Below are 27,752 nucleotides of genomic sequence, written 5' to 3'. Positions count from 1 at the left end.
AGAACTCGCGTAGGTGCGAACAGCCTTAAAAATCTCTTTTAGGTACTTGTGTCAGGGCCAATAGAAACGAAAACTCACAGAATTCAAATTCGAGCAGTATAGATTTGCAGTATTTGTCAACAGATGTCGCTTTTGCTGAAGGAATCGGCGTGAAGAGTAGTAACCTTTTGTTGATTACCAAAACAACACACATGATGTATAAAGACATGGCGTAACGATATGTCAAAAGCAGAATCGGCCATATTGGGAATAGTGATGGGAAATATCGCCCAAAACGGACATCGATAACAATCGATAATTCCGGGGCTTCTATCGATATTATCGATAAGTATCGATAATTTGACAGCTAACGTTTGCGGTAAAAAAAAAGTTTTCAGATGGTGATGAAAAAAAAACTATGACAGATAGTTGAGTTGGATAAATTTCCCATGGAAGGCTACCATGTTAGCTTCCTCACAAAAAAATATTACGACCTTGCGTGCAGTCTTCCGGTAGTTAACCGGAACATTCGCCATGGCGGACGAAAACATGCGTGTAGCCATGTTTTTAAGCTCTTTCTTCGTTTTTTTTATTAATTCCTCCTCCGTTTTCGCGACAAAATTTTTGGAATAGATCTTGCGCTTCGCGTTTGCCCAGAAATTCTGGATGGGAAGCAGGTGGGGGACAATGGACAGATTCGCCGACTTCGGCACCACATCCTCCAACGATCGCTTCGAGTAGTTGATCGACGTCAAATCTTGCCAGGACACCGTATCTTCGCGCTTATGGTATTTCTTGATGAACGACGCAACTTCTGTCAGGCACTTCGTACTATAAATTTCCCCGTTCACGGCCAGCCCGGAGCGAAAGAAGAGCAACTTTGACATCCCTTTCTCGCTGATTGTCAGCCACTACCGCACCTTCTTGGGGAACTTGGTCTGTGAAATAAACTTTACCTCGGTGCTCACTTCCTTCGTAGGGGAGGTAAAATACGAAGAGCCCTGCTAGTCGTTGCCATCCAGGGTGAGATAGGTCTAGTCGTCCAATACCACTGCGGCGTCGCGATTCGCCGGGAAAATCGACTTGACCATCTTATCCAACCGCTGTCGCTGCGTCATTGCCTGCAGCTCCGAAACCAGTGGACGGGACTGCCGCTTCCTGCATGTATGTCCACGTCTCCAGATGCTTTTTCACTGTTTTAGAGCATGCACCAACCTCTCGGCCAAGTGCACGCTGCGATTTAGCCACTTTTCCCTCGGTCTTCCTCTTCAGCACCGTTTGAAGCTTCTTGTCGCTCAGGGTCGTTGGCCGTCCGGAACCGGGCTTTCTTTCGATGCTCTGATCGTTGTCCAATAGTGTCAAGATGTTGTAGATGCCAGAACCGGCATACCCGGCGTCCACAAAGTGCCGCACGATGTCCGTTTTTGACGCGGCGGGGTACCATTCTATGAACGCGCACACTTCTGAACGGAGTAGCTTCACTTTTTTCGCCATCACAGTTAGAGTTTGACTGATAGAGCTGTCAAATTTCTTTCGCTAACTCATGGGTTACTATGAGTGATGATGCATGAGTAGTTTCGTCAGTGCTATTAAAGATAAACCCATGAAATATTGGCAATTTTTGCCTATTTTTTTACCGCAAACGTTATTCGACAAATGCAATTTTGCTATATAAATTTGTTAAAAACAGAAACAGTGAGGGCCCAAACAGAATGGATACGTTTGCGTTGCGTTGACGTCAATGTGACAGTGAATGTATGAGCTAACTGTCAAATTGCCGCAAACGCATCCGCAACGTATCCATTGTGTTGAGGCCTTGAATGACAAATCTTACGATACTACAAATGAAAATTCAAACAACCGGACGAGTTAAACAGTTTGTTTTGGAAAGTCTTCGGGTTTTACGCCGGGAGTGCTTTCTACGGAGTAGTTTCAAGCCGAAGTTCACTTTTAAGGTTGTATAATAAGGGAAATAATTGAAGCAGGCAAAATTCTGTCAATTTTTAAACGTCCAAAACTTCACGAAAAATGAATCAATTCTGACAAAACAGGTTTCATTTTACTGGAAAACTGCCCTAGTTTCCCAGTATTACTGGACGTGACCAAGAAAACTGGACGTGACCAAGGGTCACTGGAAATGTTTCGGATTTCCGGAGTGTGTGCCAAAGTGTACATTTTTGCAACGCATAGAACTTTTTCTGACTTTCTGTTTCACTTAGGTTTATATGTTGTCAATAAATCAGAATTTGTTTCGGGTTCATTGGTAGCCAAAGATTGAAAATTCGCCAAGGAATCATTGAAGTATGAATTTATTAAGTATGGGTGTTGATTTTGGCGGTTTTTTTTTCTGTTGGGTACTAGTTTTCTTTGAGCTTGCAGCACTCTAGTAGAATTCAATCGAACATTGTGGGTGTGTAGGTCTTATTAAACCAAGCAACTTTGCGAATTTGCGTTTGAAAATTTATCTGGATTAACATTTAAAAAGGTCAGATTATTTTCACGCGGATTTTCTCTGAAAGGTTATTTATGCAGATTTTCAAATTAACGTGGTTTTTTACGCGAATTTTTGAATTAAAGCGGCTTATCAAGAATAACATGGCTTTTTTTCACGAGGCATGTAACCCCCGCGTAAGAAAAACTAACTGTATTTGAACCTTTTTCTTATGAATCAATATATCTTTGTAAAAATTATCTGAACTTTCCTTCAAAAATATAAAAAATGAGTTAAAGATCCTACTCTGAAAAAAATATTATTTTAAAAACAAAAAATGATTTTAGAAAATATCGGTGATCTCAGATTTTTTTAAATGAAGTATTTTAGATAGACAATTTAGTTGCCTAAAACGTTCTATGCGTTGCAAAAATGTACACTTTGACACACACTCTTGAAATCCGAAACACTTTCGGTGTAGGTTGGTCACACCAAGTTCCCAAGTAATACTAATATAATACTGTTTTCCAGTGAAATGAAACTTAGAGAGAATTTTATCTATCCCAATTATTTTGTCTATCCCATGTATAAATCAAGATACTTTTTTGGCGCAACAATTTCGTTGATTTGGATTTTTAGTGGAACTAAACATTGTTTGTTGGGTAACAGATACTTTAAACTTAAACAATTCCAAGTTAAACTAAACAATTACCAGAGAATTGCCAATAGACTGCCGCTATGCATGTCCATCATATTATAAGAGTTGGCAAGCCAAAGAAAATGCATTTTATTACAATTTCGTATCATTGCTTTTGATGAGATGGTGCAAAAAGTTTGGATATTTTTTTTAAAGTTCTCCAGTGCTGAGTTGTCGAATTCACCTGTTCTTAGGAAACTAAAAACTATAAATACCTTTTTAGTCACCATTATTTCTCAGAAACTCAGTGACACCCGGGGCGAACCTTTACACCACCCCCAACAATGCTAAATCTTGTCGAATAGCAGCACCCAACAAATACTTAGCGGCAAAAGCAACTCCTGGGGTAGGGTAGGTTCTTTTGGGTCTCCTCCAGTAACCAGCCGCACTGACTTGTGCTCACCCTTATAATATCGATAATTATCGTTAACGTCAAAAAATTAACGATAATATTGATGACCAGCATTTATCGATATTATCGATAAGTATCGATAAGTTTCCCATCACTAATTGGGAAAAAATGCCAGCGAGTAGGTTTATTTATAAACAACTAGGGCATAAGAATTGTCGCATCTCATATTATATCATTTTGATGCATTTAAATTATAAATATGGCCATGCTACATACCTTGCTACCAATATTCATTAATTTGAGAAACAATTTCCAACTTAAAACACCTGAATTTGCGGTATTCAATTGCCTAGTTAGTGAGGATATATCAACAAACACGAAAAAGTTATTCGCTGTTGCATAGTGATGCTTCGTCTCCAACCCTCCAAAGTTAAAAAACGCTTCCTCACTCCGCGCCTAGTTTTTGATCAAACCGTTACACCATGTTCTACTCATCATGGGTACACACTAGAGATGGTCGGGTACGGGTATTTTTACCCGACGGTTTCCATGCAGTTAAGGAATAAAAAAGCGTGACTTTCGATTTACATCTCAAAATGCTCGAAGTCACTTCTTGACGTGTTCAGCCTTATTGAAATCAAGAGATATAGTCGCAAAAAATCGAAAAATGCGACGGTTGTCACCTTCCCGAGAGAAGATGTCTACAAGTATCTTACAAATAACGCATATTATACTCATTACCGAGGAATTATAGGCCAAATTAAGTTTGAAGGAATCGTTTTTATCTCAACCAGATAAGATTCAATACATAAAAGAGTAATATATAAAAGAGTAATATATAAAAGAGTATTTTCATAACACTTAAAACACGTTACTTCAGTAGCTCACGCATCTCCTCATCAATATCAATTTCGTGTCCTCCTCCGGCAACCTGTACTGTATCGTACATCAAGCGCTGCGCTACAAGTCTGTCCTTTTCCAAATTCATGACTACGCACTCCTTGTTCATGGAGAAACCTCGCTCCAACGTGGCATTGCCATGCGATTGAAACAGAATCTTCTTAATAAACACAGTAAAGTTAGGAAGCTTCTTGTCTGAAGCAGCGGTCTACAAAAAGTATCAAGGAAGTCAGCAATGTCTTCGTTGAGTGCATACTCAATAGTTGTGAGTATTCTTGGCGACATCTATCAGCTACAGTTCCCGCGAGATTATCGTTCTGAACCATTTGCTCTAGGCAAAATTCGAGCCATTTGAAAGCTACTTCCGGGGAGCTTACCTTGGTCGAGTTAGCTTCCAAGAGAAAGATAAATAAAAACAAAAACTGTTTTATGCACTGTAAGATATATCAGATATCTTTTCCGGGTCACAGGACTAGTCTTTTTTTGGTTAATCCCACCCCCACTGGCACAATCTCACCCCGGCTTGTAATATTTAGTGAAATTCCCGGTTTTTCCCGGTTTCAAACGATTTCAGGTTTTTTTTCCCGGTTCTTCCGGTTTTCCCGGTTGGGTGGCCACCCTGCAACACATCGCCTGGAACTCTGGGTTCATTAACATTCGTTCACATGAACACTCGGTTCTAGCCTAACTCCGGCCATCATCTCGAGAAACCACATCTGAAAATCAGTGCATAAAATGTGCGAGGTAACCAGGTATTTAAAAAAATTAAAAAAAAAATAAAATAAAAAAATATCCAAAACGGGTCGGGTACGGGTCGGGTATCGGCAATTTCAGGGCATTTTTCTTTCGGGTACGGGTAGCTGGAAACAAATTTTTTCGGGTTCGGGTCGGGTACGGGTATTTTAAACAAACCTGACTTCGGGTTCGGGTCGGGTACGGGTTTGAAAATTCTCGATGAGTCGGGTACGGGTCGGGTACGGGTAACAAATTTCCCATACCCGTCCATCTCTAGTACACACGCGAAATTGATATGTAATTTAGCACAACGGAGCGGTACACAATTACAGTTTACGTAACCGTAGGCAAATTCTAAGGAAGATCTTAAAAACTATGAACGATAAGCTCCTTGAATACACACAAGTTTAAAAATGTAAAAAATTGGAAATGTCACAATAACATGTAACATTAAATAATATATCAATGAAAGTGTGGTGTGGGCAAAAAATGAATCTGGCACATTGAAAAAATTTTCGGGAGTATACATGGCAAGAATGTAGCAACTGCTCTAGGGAAACTTATTCAGGCCAGTTGTTTCCACATTTCCCATATCAAATTTGGGCTTTCAGTATAGGCACACGCCACCAGCTCTAATGATTTTTTTTTTGTTCTTTAACTTCCTACCAGGCTCGCATGAAGAAGTCAAGCAACATGGAGGAAACCGAAGACGACGGTGGCTCGTTGGCCCAGAAGCAGAAGATTTCTTTCCTCGAGAACAACCTAGAACAGCTAACCAAGGTGCACAAGCAGCTGGTGCGGGACAATGCGGATCTGCGCTGCGAGCTGCCGAAACTGGAAAAGCGGCTACGTACCACGATGGAGCGAGTGAAGGCGCTGGAGACAGCCCTGAAGGAGGCCAAGGAAGGTGCAATGCGAGATCGTAAACGCTACCAGTACGAGGTGGACCGCATCAAGGAGGCCGTTCGGCAGAAGAATCTGGCCCGGCGTGGACCGCAGGCGCAAATAGGTATGATGTTTCGATTCGAACGTCTTAAGTGTGAAGTCTTACGAGTTTTTTTCTTTTGACTACAGCAAAGCCAATCCGGGCTGGCCAGGGACATATTCTGTTCAAGACAGCTGCGGCTGGCAGCAGCAGCGGTTCACCAGTGACACCAAAGGCGGTTATGGTGGAGAAAAGAAAATCCGTTGTTAATGGTGAGTGCTACATTAGAAGCGACGAATCCCAAATTTATGTTTTGTATTTTTTTACTCGCCAGATTCGGAAAGTTGAATCGGCTAAGACTGCGCGGATTTCCCAGTGCGGCTTAGCAAACGCAACTCTAAAACTACTATCGTGTAAGCACTAAATTTCCCACGCTGCAATTATATATATACATTCATATATAGATATTTAACTCCTTTACACATACACAAACACATGATCGCACCCGAAATTCTTGTGGGTGTTTTGTGTGTGTGATATAGGTGTGGATTGTGACGCAAAATGACGATTTTGAGCAAACAAAATTTTACCGCAATCAAAACACAGAAAATCTAAAAAAAAGAACAGTAAATTGCAGCATAAATGATATTGAGCACCCGCAGCGTATATATATTTTTTGGCCTGAGAACTTACCAAAAGTTTTGCCTGCATTAGAATCATTCATTATTATTACCGTTCAAAGCAACTCCAGTTTTGAACCGCAAGGAAAAGGAAACGACTAAAATGCACAGCTAAAGTAAAGTGTTATAGAGCAACAGACTTTAAAGAAAGGAAAGATGGTATGATACATGGTGTCTTTAAATTATGGCGCTGAAAGATGCAAACCAGCTAAACAATTGCGATATAGTAATATATTATAAATTTAACGCAGCATCAATAGCAACACAGACGAGGGTTAAAAGTTTACTGAAAATCTACAAAAAAAATTCAATTTGAAACAGCATAAAAATATGAACAATATTCAAACCTAATCAGAGCTGCTTAATATAAAAAAAAACTTCGCTATTGTGCTAAGACAAAGTATGTGACGCTAAAACTACTATTTATTAAATTATTGCTTATTTTTTAAATAAAGAACCAACAAGAATACGACTATCTACTTACATAGACACACACACAGAAGAAGAAAAAAATATAGTAACAAATTCATCACACTCACAAACATGCAAGCGTAATATAGACTTTCCAAAATAATAGGAATCGCGATCTTGACGAATAGCAAATACAAACGAATAAATTAAAGCCAGGCAGAGGGCCACTAGTAACAACAGTAGAGGTCTGAATTCGCGCCAAGTCCATTTGTTTAATTTTACGTTGCTGTGTAGGTCGAGTTTTTTTTTACATCAGGTTTCGGGAACTGAGTGTTTTTTTTCAGCTTTTGTAATTGTTTTATAGTATAATTTACGCAGCACATTCGAAACTAATATTTGTCGGTTCCTTATCGCTGATAGAAAAAAATAGAATGGAACACTATGTTTTACACCAGATAAAAAGAGACGAAAACTTTCCAAAGTTATTTTCTTATGAATGCTTTATTATAAATTATGGTTTGAGACAAGCAGAAGAGAGGAAAGGATCATTAATTATCGGTTTTACTGGCAGTGATAGAACTAACACATAAGAAACAGAGCAGCCTGGATGACTCGGCGGTAGGTTGAACTTTAATTTATAAACTCAGCGCTTACGATATTGTGTCTCGTCGTTCGTTTGTTGCAATATGGTTGTTGTTCGGCATCGGACCAACTGATCGCCTGCTTCTTCTTCATCCAGTGTTGTTGCCGTTATTAGAATGCAGCAGGATAAGAGAAAGAGAGAGAAAAAACATGCGCAAAATAGTAGCAATGTGAAAGTCTATGCTTAGAAAAGATAGAATCACAGAAAGCAAAGCAGAAAAACAATAAAACATTGGACAGCTTAAACTATTCTGCGTACTCTCATTGTATGGTTTTGGTATGTGATGACTTTCTTTTCTTGGACTCGTTAAAATATCTGGAGTGTTGCAGCAACTTTACAACAGTGATTCTAAATCGAAAATGAAAATGATTTTCCTGAATTCAGGTCGTTGAGTCGATCATTTCCGATTTCGCTGAATCTTTGCATTGTTGTTCCTTTTTGATGAGGAGGTCATTTTATGATGATATCAGTTGATTATGTTGACTGACGACTGCTGTTTGAAAAAGACCTTTCCGAAAAAGTGACTGATGAAAAAAATATATTATATCAGAAAACCGATTTGTTTAATTGAAATAGTGTATTCAGCAAAGCATAGGCAATAAAAATACGATTCGAGAAAAAAACATACACTGTAAATTTTTTTTGTGCCGAACATTGGTGCTTATTACGGGAGTCACTTCACGGTGAAATCAGAGTGAAGTGAATAAAGTCCTATTACGGGACTCACGTAAGTGAGAAAATCGTCGCGAAGTGACATCTGCCGTGGAATCTGGGTTATTATGAGTGTCATATCAGTGAAGTGAGAACGGAAAAAGCGACGTTTCGCGTGGAATTATTTCACGACCATTTTGAACGGTGAAATGATTCCACGAAGATGCCATAAGTCTGAAAGTTGATTGATTCGTGATCTAATGGTAAATATTGGATTTATTCTTTAGTAACGAAACGAATCCGAATTTGATCCGTCCCATAAAGCGGTAAAATTTTCATTTTTTTGCCCGATGAAAAAAATGCAAACTAGTTCAGGAAATTTTTGATACCGAAAAAAACATTTTTTTTATGCCGAATGTCTTAGAAATGCAGAACACGTCAAGATCTGGTGTTATCTAGAAAAACGAAAAAACGACTTTCTGGGACTTAGAAATTTTTGAGCTAGGAAACAATCTCATTTCACTTGTCCTATTTTCAATTTCACTTCACTGTCAATCTCACTCCACGGAGGTGATTTTTGTCACCTCACTTGAGGTGGAATCGGGAATAGGTCTAAAAAAGTGAAGTGAGCGTGAGAGTGAAATCTATTTCACCGTGAAGTGACTACCATAATAAGCACTATAAACTGTCACTTAGCTCGTTTTTTACCCGGGGGTTGCGTTCCAAATTTGTATGGGTCCGCGTAAAAACGACCTAAAACGTTAAAACCTCGTTTGAATATAATAGTGGCAAATCTAAAGACCAAAATTCAATATTTTAAATTTTGAGTATTTACACCAAAAATTGTGAATTTTTTTATAAGTTTTAAAGTTTTATAAATAAGTATAAAATTTTTTTCCTGATTTTTCTTTTGTTTTTCATTTTACCATTATCACATTGTAGTAAACATTATTAACTTTGATGTGTGAAACATTAGATTCTTAAAAAAGGTACATTCTAAGATACAGTAAGGTCGCTTTTTACGCGGGTTGCTTTCCTCCATTACTCAAAGAAGGGAACAAGATATCGACCTCATTTCAATCACGTTTCCGTTTCAGGCCACAAGTGATCATACAGGGTATCGAACGTCTTCGTCAATGGTTTTCTTCGGCAGGTTTTTGCATAAGACTGCTGCACGAAAGCTGCCGAAGACGTTCGATACCCTGTATGATCACTTGTGGCCTGAAACGGAAACGTGATTGAAATGAGGTCGATATCTTGTACCGTTTTTGAGTAATGGAGGAAAGCAACCCGCGTAAAAAGCGACCTTACTGTATCTTAGAATGTACCTTTTTTAAGAATCTAATGTTTTACACATCAAAGTTAATAATGTTTACTACAATGTGATAATGGTAAATAATGGTATATAATAATGGGATAATGGTTTGATTTATGTCATATCTTCAGCAAAGTTGCAGATGGTATTACTCGTAGGAATTACTAAGTTAAATGAAAAATGATAAAGAAGATATGATTTTTCCAAAAAACTATACATTTTTAGGTAATATTCATGTTTGTTCAAACACGGTAGAATAAAAACTAAAAAAATTCTGATTCCTTAAAAGAAAAAAATCAAATAATTTATGCATCGTATTTTATCTTTGATTGACTAAATTATTAGCAAAACATCATATCAAGAAGACTGGAAACTCTACCTGAAATCAAGCGACAGTTATGGCAGCGCAGCCTTTTGAATAAAGGTGGAATTGGCGCATGCTAGTTTGTGTGCTGGCGATGCTAATACAACGTCCTCGTAGCGATGTAACTACAGCAACTTTCGTAACAAGCTACCAGCTTCAGTGGACGGATTGCGCTGTTTGACGCTTGTCATTTGTATGGGATCGTTTTTAAGAGTTGCCAGTCTTCACGATTGTTATTATCTAAAAATTTGCCGAAAACTATCCAGCTTTCCACGAGCGGTATGGCGGACAGTGCACGCAGCCCATTTTGACGTTTTCTGTAGGTCGGGTATTTTTCAATCGTAGTAACTGAGTGAAAAACATTAGAAATTCGCAACGTAGCATAGCAACTTTAATAAACAGTTTCGTTTATTTTGATTCGCGCATGCGCACGAAGAAATTTAAATAACAAAACGCCCATTGTTTGTTGAAGTTGCTATGCTACCTTTCGACGTTATTATATTTTATACTCCGTTACTGCTAGTTAGCCTATACACCAGAGAGACGCCGAGACACTCACCGTTAAGGCAACTGTCAACATCAAAACGGGCGATCTGTATAATTTTGCATTGCCGTTATCCGTTTTGATGTTGACAGTTGCCTTAACGGTGAGCGTCTTGTCATTTCTCTAATATATAGGTTCCCTAGTTACTGCGATTGAAAATTCCTTGACCTACAGAAAACGTCAAAATGGGCTGCGTGCACTATCTGCCATTACCGCTCGTGGAAAACACGATCTTCGGAAAAGTTGTACTTACTTTACTTTTTTGGCTAACGGACCGTTCACCGGTCTAGGGCCGAACGAATTAGAGATTTCCAGCTTTTTCTGTTTTGGGCAGCCGTTCTCCAGTCTCCCCGTACACCAGCAGATTGTGCATCTTCTTCCACCGCGCACATCCACCGCGTGCGAGGCCTACCACGGAGTCGACGGCCTCTTCCTGGTTCTCTACTGAAGATAGTTTGGCGGCTCTCTGGTCAGGCATCCTGACTACGTGTCCAGCCCACTGAAGCCTGCCCCGCTGTATTACCTTCACTATATCAGCATGTTTGTATACCTGGTACAACTCGTGATTCATGCGTCTGCGCCACACTCCACCTTCCAATTTACCGCCAAGTATCGATCGCAGAACTTTACGCTCAAAAACTCCGAGCACTCGTCGATCAGCTTCCTTTAGCGTCCATGCTTCATGTCCGTAAAGGGCCACCGGGAGTATCAGCGTCCTATACAGCGCTAGTTTTGTGCGAGTTTGCAAACTACGGGACCTTAGCTGGTTACGCAGTCCGTAGAAAGCCCTGTTCGCAGCTGCAATTCGTCGTTTCACTTCACGGCTCATATCGTTGTCACATGTCACAAGCGTACCAAGATAAACGAATTCGTCAACCACTTCAAATCGTTCCCCATCTATCTCCACCTCAGCACCAACACCACGGGGACTCCCACGCTCTCTGCCAGCTACCATGTACTTCGTTTTGGCAGAGTTAACGACAAGTCCCAATCTCGCTGCTTCTCTCTTAAAAGGTACGAAAGCCTCCTCCACGGCCTTACGGTTGATACCGATCATATCGACGTCATCCGAAAAACCAAGAAGCATGTGAGATTTCGTGATGATCGTACCGTTTCTTTCGACGGAAAAGTTGTATATAATAATTTTGTCCTTCCAAAAATATATTAAAAAAAAGCAAAGCCTTGGTGCTACATTCCGATTCGGAACTTGACCTTCTGTTTACTATACACAGACTTCGCAGCCAACTGTTGAGTGTACAGGACAATTGCGGGGCTAGCGCTACGATCCTACTGACACTAACAGTCTCTCCCGAGCCGAGACTCGAACCTACGACAACTGGCTTGTTAGGCCAGCATCGTACCTCGAGACCAGCTGGGGAGGCACCAAAAATATATACACTGTAGAATAAATTTTAACTTTTTTGTTTTCCATTTTGCCATTACCAAATTTTGACAGATTGTAGTTACATTTACACTGGGAAGAAAAATCATCTAAAAAAAAAAGGTTAATGGGAGCATGTCATCATCACTTTCTGGTCAATGCTTTTGGGTTCATCCTAAAAAACGTAAAATTACCTTCTTCCAGTCAATTGTCAAAAAAAAAAAAAACATCAAGGAAACTCTACAATTCAAAGAGCATTGAAGAAATTTTAAGTTAGCTAGACAGCGCGAACTTAAGTGATATCTAACTGCGGATAAAAGTAGGCCACCAAATGAGAACTCAAACATTTTATTGCAATGTGCCTTCGTAGGATTGCATCTAGACCTTCAGAGGTTAGACCGAATAGTAGATTTTTAGCAGCATATTGACAATTCCGGTTTCGCGCAATTAAAAGTATTATTGCTTCCGAAAAGCTGAAAGTAAACGGAATTATTTTCCTGCATTCAGCAGTTGGAATTTGCTTGGCAAACACGATCGTTTTATAAACGTTCCTAAAGCTTCCTGCTATTCTGACGCAAAAGCGAATTTTTCAACATCTGTCTGTTAAGTTAGGCTGTAATATTTGTATGGATTTGTAGTCTTTCTGTTGTTTCTTTTAGAATCAAAGCACTTTTGATTTTTTTTTTTTCGTTCAGTTTAGTTTCGCTGATGCAATCAGTCTATTGTTAGCGAGATTAATGTTCGAATATCACAAAACAGCAATTTTGCTACTCGTAATTGATGGATTAGTAACAGAAATAAGAAAAAAAAACGAAAGGATATTTCGAAGAAATGAAAAATAAGAAAATCAAAGTTTTTTTTTGTATAATTACATTACAAGGTCTGAATTTTCACCAAAGATGTAGCGCGGATGACCAGACTCGGCCCAAAAAGAAAGGGAACCGATGGTAAGTTAACACGGAAAACGGATAGAATACTGGCACTAGGGAAGAACAGACAATCGGAGATGCCAAACAAAAAGTTGCGTGGTGGAAGTCACTCAAAACCTTTGGCGAAAAGTCAGACCGTTTTCCCACGCGCTTACGCGTAGAGATTTTCTCGTTTTATTGATGGTCATAAGTGTATAAGTTTTTCATACTTATTTTTTTCAGTTATACTTCTCCGATTGGGGGCTTTGTCACTCCTAGCATGCGCTTATGTGTTGATGTGAGTGTCTGCTCTGAATAGTGTCCATGTATGTGTATATGTTGTGTGTAACTTTTGCTTGCAGTATCATCGATTCTCAATTATCCAATTTATTAAAAATAATTTAAACAAAGAAATAAAAAAATAATAAAACTTAAAAATGGCAGATAGAAATTATATTCATTTTTGTGGTCTTCTGGCGTCCACGGCTGTATGCACAGAAATGCTAAGATTATTATGCACAATGCTCTACCACGGGGTATACACAACAGTAGAGGATGTAACACACTAGAGCGAGAAGAAAATATTCCCCTGCGCCAAACCCACATTCTCTCCGAATCAACCAAGAGAAACCCAACGAATTTATCAATTTTATATACGTTTTTTTTTTTAATTAATTTTTTTCTTGTTCTAGCTCTGTTTGTAACGGGTTCTCCACTTGATTGCGTGTGAAAACAACTGCAAATTATTGTTGCTTGAATTCCCTAAACGCTAAAATTATCAACATATGTTTTCTTCTGCTTTTGCTTCTTTTTTTATATGCTTTTGTTTGTGTTTTAAACTTAGTATCAATTCCTACGAGTAATCGATTAAACTTAATAACAATTTATTCCCGTTTCTCGCTGCTACTACTTCGCGGTTACTCCGCTCCACTTGATTATAATTATTATTATTATTTTTGATCCCCTTGTTTTTTTTCTCTCAACTTGCTCGTGTATTTATCATTTAGTGAATAATCAATGAATAAGGGAAACTAGAAGTAGTAAGTATTAGTTAGCGGTTTCCTCCCGTTTTCTCTGTCGTATCGCTTCTACTTAGGTTAAACGAAGTGGCGGAAAATGCTGCCCAACAAGCAAACCGCCGACGACTGGTCGAAAATTTGCGTTTTCTTCTCTGAGTGTGAATGTGTTTGAGTGCAAACAAAGTAATAGTATGCTGTTTGTGTGGCTAGCTTATACAAAGTCATACTTCTAACACTCACACACTACTGCCCGAACTTCTACTACCATCCTCAATAGTCTAATTTTTCTGTTCCGCTGGCAATAACAACATGGTCATCCTACAAATAGTATGCTTCCTATCGTTTTGTTATTCAGTTATCTTCAAGTAATTTCTACATATAATAAAAATACACCAGGAGGGAATGAAAAAGTTTGGCTTGAAAAAAGGAAACTCTGCTTGAATACTTTTGCCAAAAGAAAACTACTTCTAAACCAGATAAAATAGACATGATATATCGAAATGATAAAGGTTAAATCGAAGACAACAAACCACCACTTTTTGGTCCTATAAATCTAAATTCTGTATTCTAACAGCTGTCTCATTAGTTAGTTGCAGGGGGGAAATTGGCCTCGCTGTGTGTGTGTTTGCGAATGTGTAAACCGCCACAACCGACCAATAAATAGTAAATTTTGTTTGCCTTGGGCAAATCTTCTCTTGCTTCGCTACCAAATAATGAATTCTTGTTCTCTGTGTGCATACACGCGCGCGTGTGTATGTGTATGTGTGTGTTTAGCTTTCGAACTTAAACAAAAACCCGAAGCCAATAACAGAACAAAACTACGATATTAACAATAGTGATTTGCTACTAAAATCACCATTAATTCCTCGATCTTCCTCTCTCGCTCGTTTTCTATTCACTAACACACACGCGCGGATTTTTTTCCTCTTCACATTCTCCCATTCTATATCCTATACCGAACGTTACCTAGTACTACACTTTTATAAACTGTTACAATTCTATTACAACTAATGTTAGAAATTACCGCTTGCTGGTGCTGCGCCGCTACCGCCGCAGCGGATAGCCGCCGACAGTGCACGATCGACTTTCCCCAACCGACTGACCGTCGGTCCTGGTGGTCGCTGCTTCCCGTCCCGGTTGACATAGAGTACTACGTCTTCTTACATGTTCTCGAACTGATCTACGCGGCGCTTGGTGTTACCTTTGCGGATTTCGCGCAGTGTCTTATACTTGTCGCGACCCTGGCGCACATTCTCGCGGTGGATCTTGTCGTTCGCCGTCTCCATTGTGTCGTCGCGGGACAGGGCAAGGTCTTGCTTGAGTGCCTGATGAAAAAGAAGGGAAAAAACAATGGTAAAATTTCTTGACTCTGTACAGTAGTATTTTTTATTGACTTAAATCTTCAATCTTCACATCACTTCGGATGCCGTTATGATTGACTAACAAATTATCAATCATGTCATACGAAAGGAGTTCACATATTTAACTGAAAATGTTCTAGCCAATAAGCACTTAAATTATTAGCAATATCACTACTGAGAGTACAAGTGACATGCTTATTATTAATTCGTGCTTGTGTGTATGCTTCTACCCTTCTTCTTATTTTTATCCAGAGAATTAGAGCCGAGGTGGCTCGTGCTGTTTTCAGACTTCGTAGTGAACTTCTGTTTAAGTGTAAAGGAGTGCTACGAAACCACTGGCACTAAAAATCTTCTCCCGAGCCGGGACTCGAGTATACGAGTACAGGCTTATTAGGTCACCATCCTGCCTTGAGATCAACTTGGAGGACAATTCATTAACATAACCCGATTTTCCCGCGCATCCCCTACTCACCTTAAGCTGATCGTGCAGACGCTCGTTACGTTCGGCCAGCGTGCGTCTCTCTTCGACGGGGTCCTTTATGTGCTCGTCGGTGTCGAAGTCCTTGGAGAAGTCCTGGGTACCATTTTCGCCATTCGTAAGTTCCTCCTCATTATCCTCTTCCTCTTCGACGTGATGGTGCTTGGGCGTGGTTGTCGCGGCCAGCAGTGCGGCTGCCGCTTCGTTCTGCGGATAATGTATTCGTTACGTTAGACATACCCAAATCAACAATGTAAAGGGAAAAAACTAAATGCAATTCTAAGTGATAATAGTAAGCTATAATAATGAGAGATAAAATATTAGTCCTGTACACAAGAGAAATAGAAGACGAATTTTCCAGAGTTTAATCCGAATCGTGGTTTCTCGCGATGATGGCCGCATCCAGAAGAGACGTAACGGAAAGGATAGTTTTTGGTGCCTGTTTTAAGGTCTGTACAGTATTGGTGAGGTGCGTTCTGTGCTCTGTCTGCCTTCGAGAACGAGAAAAATCGAAAAAACATACATACTTTACGCTTTACCTGTTTCCGTCTGGCCTCTTCGACCTCCTCCTGCAGGCGTTTGGTTTCGGAGTCCTTTATCGAGACTTCGTCCTGGATCTTCTGCACCTCCTCCTGTTTGAAGCGAATCTCCTCCTCCAGTTTGGCACGTTCAGCCGCTTCCATGTTCTTGGTTTCTTCCAGACGCCGGATCATGACCTGCAGTTCGTTCTGGCGCGCTTCCAATTCATCCTTGGCGGCCTGCAACTGTTTGAGCTGTTCTTCCAGGCGGCGAATCATGTCCTGGGCTTCGATCAGGTTGGCCTGTGAGCGTTCCATTTCCTCCTGCATGGTTCGCAGTCGGTCCTCATACTCCTGCTGTTTCTTCTCTGCGCGTTCGCGAGCGGCAAGTGCCAGCTGCAACTTTTCGCGCTCCTGCTGCTTGGCGTTCTTCTCCTCTCGAGCCTGCGCTTTCATCTGTTGCACATCGATCGTATCGGGCTTGCGGCGGCGCATGTACAGTTCGTGGTTACCCATGCACAGCGCCAGGATGCGCTTGTTGATGCGAACGCGAGGAGCGAAGAAAACAAAATCAGGGGCTTTTTTGTCGATTGGCTGCAAGAAAAAAAAGAACAAAAGTCAGACCAACAGAATGCCCACTCGTGTACAATTCGCGCACCTTGATGATAAACTTCCTATCGTTAAACGAAATGTTTCGTATCTCGGACCACGGGAAACCGATCTTTGGCGTGAGCCTGTCGTCCTTCTCGTAGATGTTGAGGCCAAGTGCGTCAACGCCGAGCCACAGCTCGGTGCCCTTCTTGTTGCGAATTTCGAAGTAATTGACGCCATACATTTCCAGATCCTGTGCGATCTTTAAATATTCCATCATGGCGTCTTCGCGAAGCATTCCACGATGCTCTTGCCACCAGGTGGTGATCGAGTTCTCCCATTCATCCTTGGACATTTTATGTTGATCAATGACGCTGCAAAAAAAAGAAAGTCATGAAGGAAAGTTTGAAGAAAACATAACTTGAGAAAAGGGTACCGCTGCGGCAGCAATCGGTCGTTAACGAGGAAACCGGGCGTGTGTGTTGTCTTATTGTAGTCGCCGTGGCGGGCTTGGACGGCATAGGACGCCAGCAGCACCGACGTTTCCGGCGGGCAGTAGATTTCATCCGAGAGGATCGCATTCTTGACCTGCAGGTAGAACAGTCGCAGGGTAATGTCCTGGATCAGCTCTTCGGCGACGTCCTCCGGGTAGAATTTGGCACGGAACTTGAACTGAAGTGGGTCACTCTTCTGGACGTCCTGGCTCATGACCTGTTGCCGAATAGGGGAGAAGAGACATAGTTAGAATAAGAGGTAACTCGTGCATGGAATCATTCGGGATTAGATGGTAAATCATTACCCATCGTGAGAAAGGCATCGATCCAGTCTGAATTCGGAACAGACGGTGTCCATTCCGACCGTAAGCAGTGTGGGGATAATGAAATAATTATTAGAGTATTGTTTTTTAGTGTAACAGAAAAAAAATTTCGATGACTAACAAAGGCAACGACGAGAACGTGTTTTATCTCGCTCGTGACTCTGTCTAGTTCCGGTTGGGTTGGTTTCTTCTATTAGCCTGATATCAGTGGACCTAATTATTAAACCGATAGAGCAAACACAGGGAACGAGTGAAATCAAATTGCCATTTTTTTCACCGGGACGTGGCACCGTTGGATGTGCGCTAATTGTTTGTGCAAATAGACATTCAAAAACCACGTTCGTGGCAGTACAACGCGAGAAAAAAAATTGTAGAACAGTGGATGACGTGACATTTTGTGGTTCGATTAGTTTTTCGTAAAGAATCACGAACTGACAATGGAACTATTTTGTTGTTGATCGATCAGAGCGTGAGTTTCGATTTCAAGAAAAGATGTTCATTCTAAGTTGAAAGCGATAATACGTTCGCGTTCCGCGGATGAACGACCACATAATAATGTAAACATGTAAATTACGTCGGTTTGAACTTCCGGTTGCGTTTATTCTCTCCTATGAACACATCTTAGAAAATAAAATCCTATGCTGCTATAAAACTGCAGTTTATCAGTCAGTCCATGAGGTCACTTCCCGCGTGCTTACATCAAGTCTGACCTTTTTTACCATTTTTATTTATGCACTCATCGTGTCCAGTTCGTTTCATAGTTCTCAGGGTAAGCGGATTGCGGCTAGGGTCCGGAGAGCAGTCCTTGGTACGCCGGCGGGAAAGGGGTAACACCAAAGCGCAGACAGCACGAGCTGCGCATACAAAACATTTATATGGGAATGATGTCATGCAGATTGTAAATATAGTCTTGCTGTAGAATTTGTGACCAGCATTGGTGCAGTGATTCGTATGTTTTTTTTTGTTATTATCAAACCGAGTTAATATCGGAACCACTTCCATTCGATTCAGTTATGGGCTTTTTCAGTTAAAAACACATTTGGAAAATGGAAGCTTTCAACCAAACATGTTAACACAAATAATCAAATAGATACTAGCGCATTGTGGATTGTTAAATTCTTCTGCCGTAAACTGCCGAATGTCCTGTCTTTAGGTAGAAAAATCGAAATTCACACCGTCGCACAAGCGCAACGAATTCCGGCGAGTTGAGTTTGAGTTGACGTCCCAAAGTCTTGTGATGTACCGAAAAAAGCCTACTGTGACGTTTGAATGGAGGCCAACGGAAAGATTCTGTTCTGTTTGTTATACTATGTGAGAATTTGAATGGTTGAAAATGAAACGCTATCTGACGTCATATCAATCTTGAACTTTAAGACAAAAAAAGTTGATAGTATTGTAGTTTACCTAAACGAATTCTAGTGTCAGAATAAGTTAATAGAAGGAAAGAAATTGTTTCATTACAATACTGATTTTTTCTTAATTATTCGTGATTCCCCAATAACAATCATGGGTTGATAGTTAAAATATCTGTTTGAGTGGATTTTTATTAGATCCGAATTATGAATAACGAATGTTTCTTAGCTATTACACAACCTTTGTCAAGCGTATAATCATACTTTTTCCGATCCTTTGATCGGCAAAAACCCTGCTAGCTAAGCACGGCTATTCCGAAACCTTAACCATGGTCACACACAGCGTTGCCAGGTATCCAGATTTAGCTGGATTATCCAGATTTTTGAACATGTATCCAGGTAAACAGCTTTGATGTCCAATTATCCAGATTTTTTATGGATGATCCAGATTTTATCCAGATTTTATTTTCTCTGTTCCGCAAAAAAGTTATCATTTCAATTTTGGCGCGAAATTTTGCAATTTTGTCACCTCAAATTTTGCGTACCCCAAGACTTTTATCCGAAAAATTAACCTTTCACCCCACGAAATGAATGATTTTTATTTTGCCTTTTCCAGATTTTTAAAAAAATAACCTGGCAACGCTGGTCACACAACCGGCATGTGCGGATACGACGCTACCCTTTCAGGAAGGAAGAACTCTTACCATATCGTCTCCGTCCGAGTCTTGCTCATCGTCACCATCAGCCTTCTGCTGTCCGGTCGAAATGCGCTGCTCAATGTTCCGCTTGATAATAGTTTTAAGTTTTTTCATGTGCTTACAGACGACATTTTCAGGCTGCTCCGCCGCATAGGGCCCGAAATATAGGGGTATTATAAAAATGGTGGTGTTTTTATTTCTATCGCTTTTAATTTAGACACATCATGTTGTCACATGGAAACTAGCCGCGATAAATGGTGTGTACTTAATTACAACAAAACATCTAGCAGAGTCTTACGACACACACGCATCACACACTCTCCGCACAACTATCGCTACGTAACGTCATACAATTTATGTAGTTCACCTTCGCCACCACGAAACCGGGCCGGGTGCTGCGAGCTAGGAGTGGATATGACAGATATGACTAACGTCTGCCCGGCTGCACAGCAGCAGTGCAGAGTAAATAGAGTGATTAATATTTCATAACTGATAACTAGTGCTTCCCCGCTTCACGGCGCATTCCAGAGTTCTCCCCCATGTTAACCTACTGACATAAAGTGAGCCATCCGAGTGCTGAGTGGAATGTAACTGCTGAAAGCAGCTGAAATGACAACAATTTGAGATTGCGATTTTCCGCCGCTGCTGCTATCAGGAAATTTGTCGCGGTGTGTGACAGTAAATCATCTTACGATGACGCGGCGCTTGCAGTTGATTGAGCAACCAAATTGGTCAGGTTGATAGTGTTGCGTTTTACCGGCCGCCGGTCGTCGGAAAAACTACGGAAGCGAACAATTACATTGCAATCGAATACGCCGCCCCATTCCGTCGGTTTGCTAGAATGGAAGCTTTACAAGTGACGTGTACGTGTATTATGGCTAGCTCATTCCTGCGACTGGTTTAACCTGTTGTGACTTTTTTCCGCACACCGATGGAAAGGGGAAACAAAGAACTATTTCCCAGACGGTAAATTGACCTGTGAATTAGGAAATGGTGGCGGTTGACAAAGAACTTTAATTAAGGCATGTCCAGCAGTTGGTGTTGAATTACTCTTCTAACGAGTTTTACAGTTCCAATGATATTAAACCAATCGGTGCGCTTTCAGAAATTCATCATAGAAACATCCAAATTGAGTCGCATCGAAGCACTGAATCTTAATATTTTTTGTCTCAGTTTCACCACATTTTGTTTTTCCGATAAAAACACTCAACTGTAATATTTAGTGGAGCATTTCGGACACAAAGTTCCCTTTCGTGTACTCTTTTTCCTTCAAATATTGTGTAGATTTCAAGGCTGCGTACGAATTAGTTGATAAACCGTTTTTTTTTGTTTTTCAAATATTAGATTTTGCACAAGCTACGGAGTAGTATCTCTTCCTAGTGGTGTAGTCAAGGGAGGGGAGGTTGAGGGTTGGGAGTCTTCCTGCTCGAAAATCCTCCCAGGAGGTCAACTTTTGAAGAATTTTTTTACAGACAACATCGAATCTCGACTTCTCATTCATTCTAAAACATATTGCATCATTTTAAGGCATTTGGCATGAAAAAGCCCATATCGAAAATTTCATGCTATTTTTTCAACGTCGAAAAGCGAAACTTTGACCGCTTTGGACACAAATTCCGTAAGCCAATTCACAAAGGCTAAGTTAATTTTTTAGACTTTTCCAGAGACTTGCAATACATAGGTCCACGTACGTGCGGAGAAAATAAGGACCACCCAAAAACCAGTCTATTGCTAGATATATTTTATCAAACAAATTCTACCTTAACCTAACCCCGAAAAATCATTATCTTTTATAATTTTTCTTTTTGTCCTTCAATTAAATCGATCTACGCACACCCTACGATTTGGATGTTGCTGCACGGGATTATGAATGCAGGATCAGAGATGCCTACATGGCCAGCTGTCCCTTGAAGAAGAGGTTCGTGTGTTGCAATGTGCCCTGGTGAAACGAAACTCTCAGTAACCTCTGCCGTGTGGCCAGACGCTTGTTCAACAGGGCTAACAGCACACCCAACTGGGATGAATACAGAGCGTCACTCACCAAGTACAACGCTAAACCATTTGTAGGATAAAGTTCCGTGAGGGCATCCAAACGATCCGCACGACTCCAGGAAGTGTGTCCATAGACCACATTAGCGATCTAGGGCAGTTAAAAAAGAGAACGGTAGTTTCACCGTCACCGAACAACCAACGTCCGAGGACAAGGCGTACAGACTCCATTCTGCTCTCTCGAAGGTTGTTCACGGAAGCTTCAGTCAATTGGGCATTAAGCTCGTTTGAACCTGTGAAGTCTCCAGGACCAGATGGCATTCTACCCATTTTTATAAAAAAAATCATATGGGAACATTATGCCCGAAGTGATACACCTTTTCCACGCAAGCTTCACTATGGGCTATATTTCAGTTAGTTGGCGGAATGGTGATTTTCATACCGAAAGTAGGGAGAACAGACAAAACTCTACCTAAGACTTTCGGGCCTACAAGCCTTACATCTACACTCTTGTAATCAATGAAGAAAATTGAAGATAGCTATATCCGCAATGAGTGGAAACTGCTCTTCATGGCATAGTGATTCTTATCGAGAAGTCGCTGAAGTGTCAAGGGACGGCGCAATGCGCTTTTCTTGATATTGAAGCCTCTTTTGGCAAAACATCCTATACTCTGATCAATACAGCTCTCCTGAATAGGAGAGTTTATAACACTGCAATGAGCTGCATTCAGAATACGCTCTCGAGCAGAGAAATTACAGCTACATTGAGAGATGCTTCAATCACCGTCTAAGCGACAGAAAGCTGTCCACAAGAGAAGGAGTTCTCTCCCCTTTTTTGGGTGCTGGTGCACTATTGGCCCACCGTTTTTCAAGCAGAAGTGTACGCTATACTCATCTGCGCCAAAATATATTTGAATCGTAACTGCAGTTAAGCTGCACTATTGGCTCCTAAGTCCCCATTAGTTCCAAATTAGTATGGGAGTGCAGCGCAGCACTACGGGAGATATGAACCAAGTTCTACTGTACTGGGTACCACAAGGATAAGCACAGCGAGTCATTGGCCCTGAGCCATTTCTGGATTCCTCCAAATCCGTAGTCGAGCGTGCATTTGAAACATGGGAAACGCTAGAATTAGCTAACCGATGGAACAACACACAGGGCTGCAGACAAGCTAAACGTTTATCTCTCCAAACCCTGCTAAAACCAAGAGGCGTCTCGGTCTCAAGCGTCGTGAACTACATCTCTACACAGGAGTTATTATTGGACACTGATTTGCTCTTCACCACCTAAAGAAGATGCAGTTGCATTGCAGTTGCAGTTGAAACGACAGCTCACCTGCTTTGTCAGTGTGGAGCCCTTGCGTTTGCTAGGTATCACATCTTCGGACGTAGGGGTCTGCGAAAGCCTTCAGGAGATACGCGAAATAAAAATCAGTAATGGCGGACAAAGCATTTTTTTCTTTATAATACTTCATTCGTTGTTCAAACTTGCTCTTAAAACATGACTGAGACAATCAAACAAACCATAGTTCAATTTGAAACCTGAACTAGACTACCACAACATGAACTACCACTTCTCTCTTCCACTCTGCGAGAACATTTCAATCCTTTGAAGTTATCGCCAAGGGGTACGCAGACAAAAAAGACTGTGCTACATGAAAGTCGTTCATTTAGGGTGCTTTCTTTCTCACCCTGCCTTTTCCTTCAATGTTCTTGAAATTCACTTTTTTTCAAAGCTCATTTTTTTGAATAATTTTTTTATGAAAGCTAAAAACTGTTGATTAAACATTAATTAGGAAGAAACAAAAAAAAAGCTAGAATTAATCGAAGTTATTTTTTTAAAGCCAGCAAGGTTTGTTCGATTGGTTACGGCTTCGTGTATGTATAGGCATTTTTGTATTTCAGAAAAAAATATAGACCGTAAGAAAAAGTTTTTATAGAAATAAAAAACAAAAAAATATTGCCAGTCTCGAAAAAAAAAACAAATCCTAAAAATCTCATTAAAAAATACATTCTTTTCCACAGTGTATTTTTGATGAACAAAATTGATATCCTAAACTTTGCCGAAAACATCACATCGATCGAACAAACATTTCTGGCTCTAATTTTTTTTCTTCTTTGAAATTATTTTTAATCATCAATGCCATTTTACATAGAGAGGCATGATCTGTTTCTGTAAAAATGAAACATTTCGTCAAAATTACCATACAGTCTTAAGGGATCATTCACATATTATGTAACACGGAATTTGGCAGTTTTTATTGTTATCTAACATATTGTTTTTTTCTTGATTTGTTCTTGGAATTGGAATGGAATGAAATTAATTTTATTTTTCAACAGTTTTAGGTGTGAAATAACTGTTCTACTAGTCAGTCTCTTTTGAAGGGGTTTAACAGGAATCACGAAAAGTTCTTCAACGCATCTTCTGCGTACTAGAGGATTTCAGTGTACTACCGTCAATACTACTGGCAAATTTATAAATGTCAAATTTCCAACCCTTCCGAACATCGGAACGCAATCGGGATCAAACCAATTGAGTCTATCGGGCAATATTTTTTGGTATTTACGGGAAACTCCAATCTAAAGGAAAAAATAAGTCATATTGGCATCTAGGGTTTAAACAACACATTCATTTGTTTCTTCATTTTTTCCCTTTTGTCCTGAATGAAAACTACTGCTACTGCCAAGAGATTTTGCTGCAGGAAAAGTTTTTGTCATATTTTGGGCAATAAAATTCTAAACACACTGGGGTGAGTTTCATCATCTCTAGCTCAGGGTGGCCACTCAAAACCCGAAATTAAATTCCCGGTTTTCTCCCGGTTTTTCCCGGTTCGTTCAAATATTTTTCCTGGTTAATTGTACTTTTGAATTCTGTAGTTTTCCATGCAGTTAAGGAATGAAAAAGCGTGACCTTCGATTTACATCTCAATATGCTCTAAGTCACTTCTTGACGTGTTCAGCCTTATTGGAATCAAGAGATATAGTCGCAAAAAACGAAAAATGCGACGGATGTCACCTTTCCGAGAGGAGATGTCTACAAGTATCTTATAAACAACGCATATAATACTCATTACCGAGGAATTATAGGCCAAATTGAGTTTGAAGGAATCGTTTTTACCTCAACCAGATAAGATTCAATATATAAAAGAGTAATATATAAAAGAGTATTTTCATAACACTTAAAACACGTTACTGCAGCAGCTCACGCATCTCCTTATCAATATCAATTTCGTGTCCTTCTCCGGCAACCTGTACTGTATCGTACACCAAGCGCTGCGCTACAAGATTTTTTTTTTTTCAAATTCATGACTACGCACTCCTTGTTCACGGAGAAACCTCGCTTTAACGTGGCATTGTCATGCGATAGAATCAGAATCTTCTTAATACACACAGTAAAGTTAGGAAGTTTCTTGCCTGAAGCAGCTATCAGATCTCTACAAAAAGTATCAAGGTAGGAAGTCAGCAATGTCTTCGTCGAATGCATACTCAATAGTTGTGAGTATTCTTGGCGACATCTATCAGCTACTGTTCCCGCGAGATTATCGTTGTGAACCATTTATTCTAGGCAAAATTCGAGCCATTTGAATGCTACTTCCGGGGAGCTTACCTTGGTCAAGTTAGCTTCCAAGAGAAAGATAAATAAAAACAAAAACTGTTTTATGCACTGTAAGATATGTCAGCCATCTTTTCCGGGTCACAGGACTAGTCTTTTTTTGGTTAAGTATTCGAGGAAACTTACTTAAGAAATTTTGGTCTTATGATCGCCATGAGATGGCTGACAAAATTGGGTTTGTATGGCACAATCTCACCCCGGCTTGTAATTTTCAGTGAAATTCCCGTTTCCAAACGATTCCAGGTTTTTTCCCAGGTTTTTTCCCGGCCACCCTGCTAGCTCTAAAAATCAGCCTTTCAAAGCAAGGAACGTCATCAGAATGCCATGATCTCACTAAGCAGCTCTAAATTTTTATCTTGAAAAACACTTATCTATGTCACGAACAAAAAAAAAACATTCACTAGCAAAGAATGCAAATGATTGAAGCCATTGATGATTCAGCAGTGAAATATTTTTCGTTTAGTGCCCGATTCCATCATCATCGCCAGGGTTCAGTGGTGGTACCTTTTCGTTGTCTATTTCTGACGGACTGACAAGAAAAACCGAATGTTGTTTGTCATGTGTGAGTATTGTGGGCCCACTTTAATGCATTGTGTACTGAGTGCCAAACGAATTTCCAAAAATAGCAATTAAGATAAAATTCGGCTTTAATATTTTAATTTCAACTCGAAAGATAGGCTTTATACTTTATTCACATATTAAATTCTATTGACAAGCAGTCTTTATATTCCAATTAATTAAAAATGCATTAGTTATTTGAAACTGCATTTGAAAACAATAACAATCAGGTAACTAATACATAATCAGAAGCTCTAAAATGATAGTTTTTGTGATGCGAAAAAATATGGTGTATAACAAAGTAACACAAATACCATAATGAAATCAATCAGCGGATAACATTTTTAGTGTCTCTTTACACTTTCATCGTAATTTCCGCCAAATCTATCAGCACTAATTAAAAGCCCTGGCACCGATTGCGTCACAATGGTGGCGCCCTCGGGTTGCGTGTACTCCTGATTTAATATTAAGTTTTTCAAGTGGCGTAAAACCCTCTCAATTAGATAAACAGAAAGCCCTTTGCGTCGCCCGAGAATTGTTATCGCATTTACCAGTGATAACACTAGCACGGACGTAAAAGTAAAACAGCTGCGAACAACGATGACACTGTTTTGAACAGTTACAAAATGAGATCGAGGTCGTGAATATGGCTGAGATCCTCCCCCATGGTAACAATCTCAGATATGACTAATGTTATTAAAAACGCCAATGATAACTTCACCATCAACGTACAAACTTTTACACATGAACACCGACTGCGATTTCAGCCCATAAACGCGAGCAATAGCAAATTGAAATTCAAAGCAGCCACGAACTCCACTTCCGGTTGGGCTTGGTAACATTTTGTTCATTCGGTAAACTGCCAATTACTCACTTAATCAACTTCATATCACTGCCGCCGCCACAGCCGCCTCTTGGTCAGTGACCGAAATGTCGAGCGGTCAATAACCAGGCGTCTAAATGCATTGCAAAAGCAGAAATCACCAGTTCAAATCTACTTACGAGTAACCCACGAATCAAAATAAAATAACAAGCCCTACTTTTACCACACTTTACGGAAGCTGATCCGGTCTACACTACTTCCTACGCAACCATCACATGTGTAAAGCAGTAGGAAACTACCCACCTTTTTGTACAGCTTAATCCACGTCAGATCACCTTTGGAGTCTGTGTACTGCAGTCCGAAAAACCACACCTCCCGAAGGCCGATGGTTTTGACGACCTGGTCGAACAGCTGCTTGCCGGTGGTGCTCTGCTGTATCGCGAACTCCAACTCGGCGTCCATCGTTGTGACGCGTACGTTCATCTAAGGTGAGATAGATTTAAAAAAAAAACTCAATTAGTAAGCTCAAATGATAAATTTTTTTTTTTTTTTTTTTCCTGAATGAAAAAGGTTTATTCAGGTTATGCCAAGAGATAATTAGTGTCTTCTGTGGTTATAAATCACCACTCAATAGAGTGATGCGTTACATCATTCGGGGTAATACCTTCCCAATACTGCTGACATTCCAGCACGAACGCGAATCCGATCCAATAATCATAAATCATCGCACAAATTGCTGCACAATGTAGTTGTGGTTACGCGAGTACCAACACCCATTCTCCTCTGCTGTTCACTCTCGCCGAACTTCGTCAGCTTCGACCTTCAGTAATTTATGTTATCTTCAGGCCCCCAACATCCCACCGCCGGCCCGAAAAAAACTGGGTGGTGCGGATTCCACGGCCGCAAGCCACAGATGGAAAGAAAGTGTACACACGAAAGCGTGTGCGTAGATTCGCACTATTTTACAACTTCATTTTCCCGCGTACGCCAAGACACAAAACCGATTGTTGCCAGACACGT

The 27,752-nt window shown here is 40.3% G+C and overlaps 2 protein-coding genes across 11 annotated transcripts in view; one reads left to right on the top strand and one right to left on the bottom strand.

Annotated features, from left to right (window-relative positions):
- The window catches only part of LOC129732814 (kinesin heavy chain-like), a 41,089-nt gene extending 33,091 nt beyond the window's left edge, over nucleotides 1–7,998 (top strand). The window contains exons 6-8 of the mRNA XM_055694128.1: nucleotides 5,764–6,103; nucleotides 6,169–6,291; nucleotides 6,354–7,998. Of these exons, the coding sequence (XP_055550103.1) occupies nucleotides 5,764–6,103; nucleotides 6,169–6,291; nucleotides 6,354–6,367 (477 nt within the window). The 3' untranslated portion in view covers nucleotides 6,368–7,998. The remainder of the gene's footprint in view (nucleotides 1–5,763; nucleotides 6,104–6,168; nucleotides 6,292–6,353) is intronic.
- Nucleotides 7,999–12,340: 4,342 nt separating this feature from the next.
- The window catches only part of LOC129727220 (moesin/ezrin/radixin homolog 1), a 70,857-nt gene continuing 55,445 nt past the window's right edge, over nucleotides 12,341–27,752 (bottom strand). For 3 of the 10 annotated variants that reach the window (XM_055684942.1, XM_055685028.1, XM_055684850.1), the window contains 8 exons: nucleotides 27,036–27,215; nucleotides 19,757–19,888; nucleotides 17,683–17,709; nucleotides 17,320–17,594; nucleotides 16,951–17,257; nucleotides 16,302–16,886; nucleotides 15,769–15,981; nucleotides 12,341–15,260 (listed from right to left, as the gene is read on the bottom strand). In XM_055684942.1, the coding sequence (XP_055540917.1) occupies nucleotides 15,096–15,260; nucleotides 15,769–15,981; nucleotides 16,302–16,886; nucleotides 16,951–17,257; nucleotides 17,320–17,594; nucleotides 17,683–17,709; nucleotides 19,757–19,888; nucleotides 27,036–27,215 (1,884 nt within the window). In that variant the 3' untranslated portion in view covers nucleotides 12,341–15,095. The remainder of the gene's footprint in view (nucleotides 15,261–15,768; nucleotides 15,982–16,301; nucleotides 16,887–16,950; nucleotides 17,258–17,319; nucleotides 17,595–17,682; nucleotides 17,710–19,756; nucleotides 19,889–27,035; nucleotides 27,216–27,752) is intronic. The other 7 variants (XM_055685450.1, XM_055685540.1, XM_055685367.1 and 4 more) reach the window with 5 other exon arrangements.

Source organism: Wyeomyia smithii, chromosome 1 (assembly GCF_029784165.1).
Source record: "Wyeomyia smithii strain HCP4-BCI-WySm-NY-G18 chromosome 1, ASM2978416v1, whole genome shotgun sequence".
NCBI lineage: Eukaryota > Metazoa > Arthropoda > Insecta > Diptera > Culicidae > Wyeomyia > Wyeomyia smithii.
The sequence above is the reverse complement of the archived record's forward strand: the minus strand, read 5'-3'. Positions and strand labels throughout refer to the sequence as shown.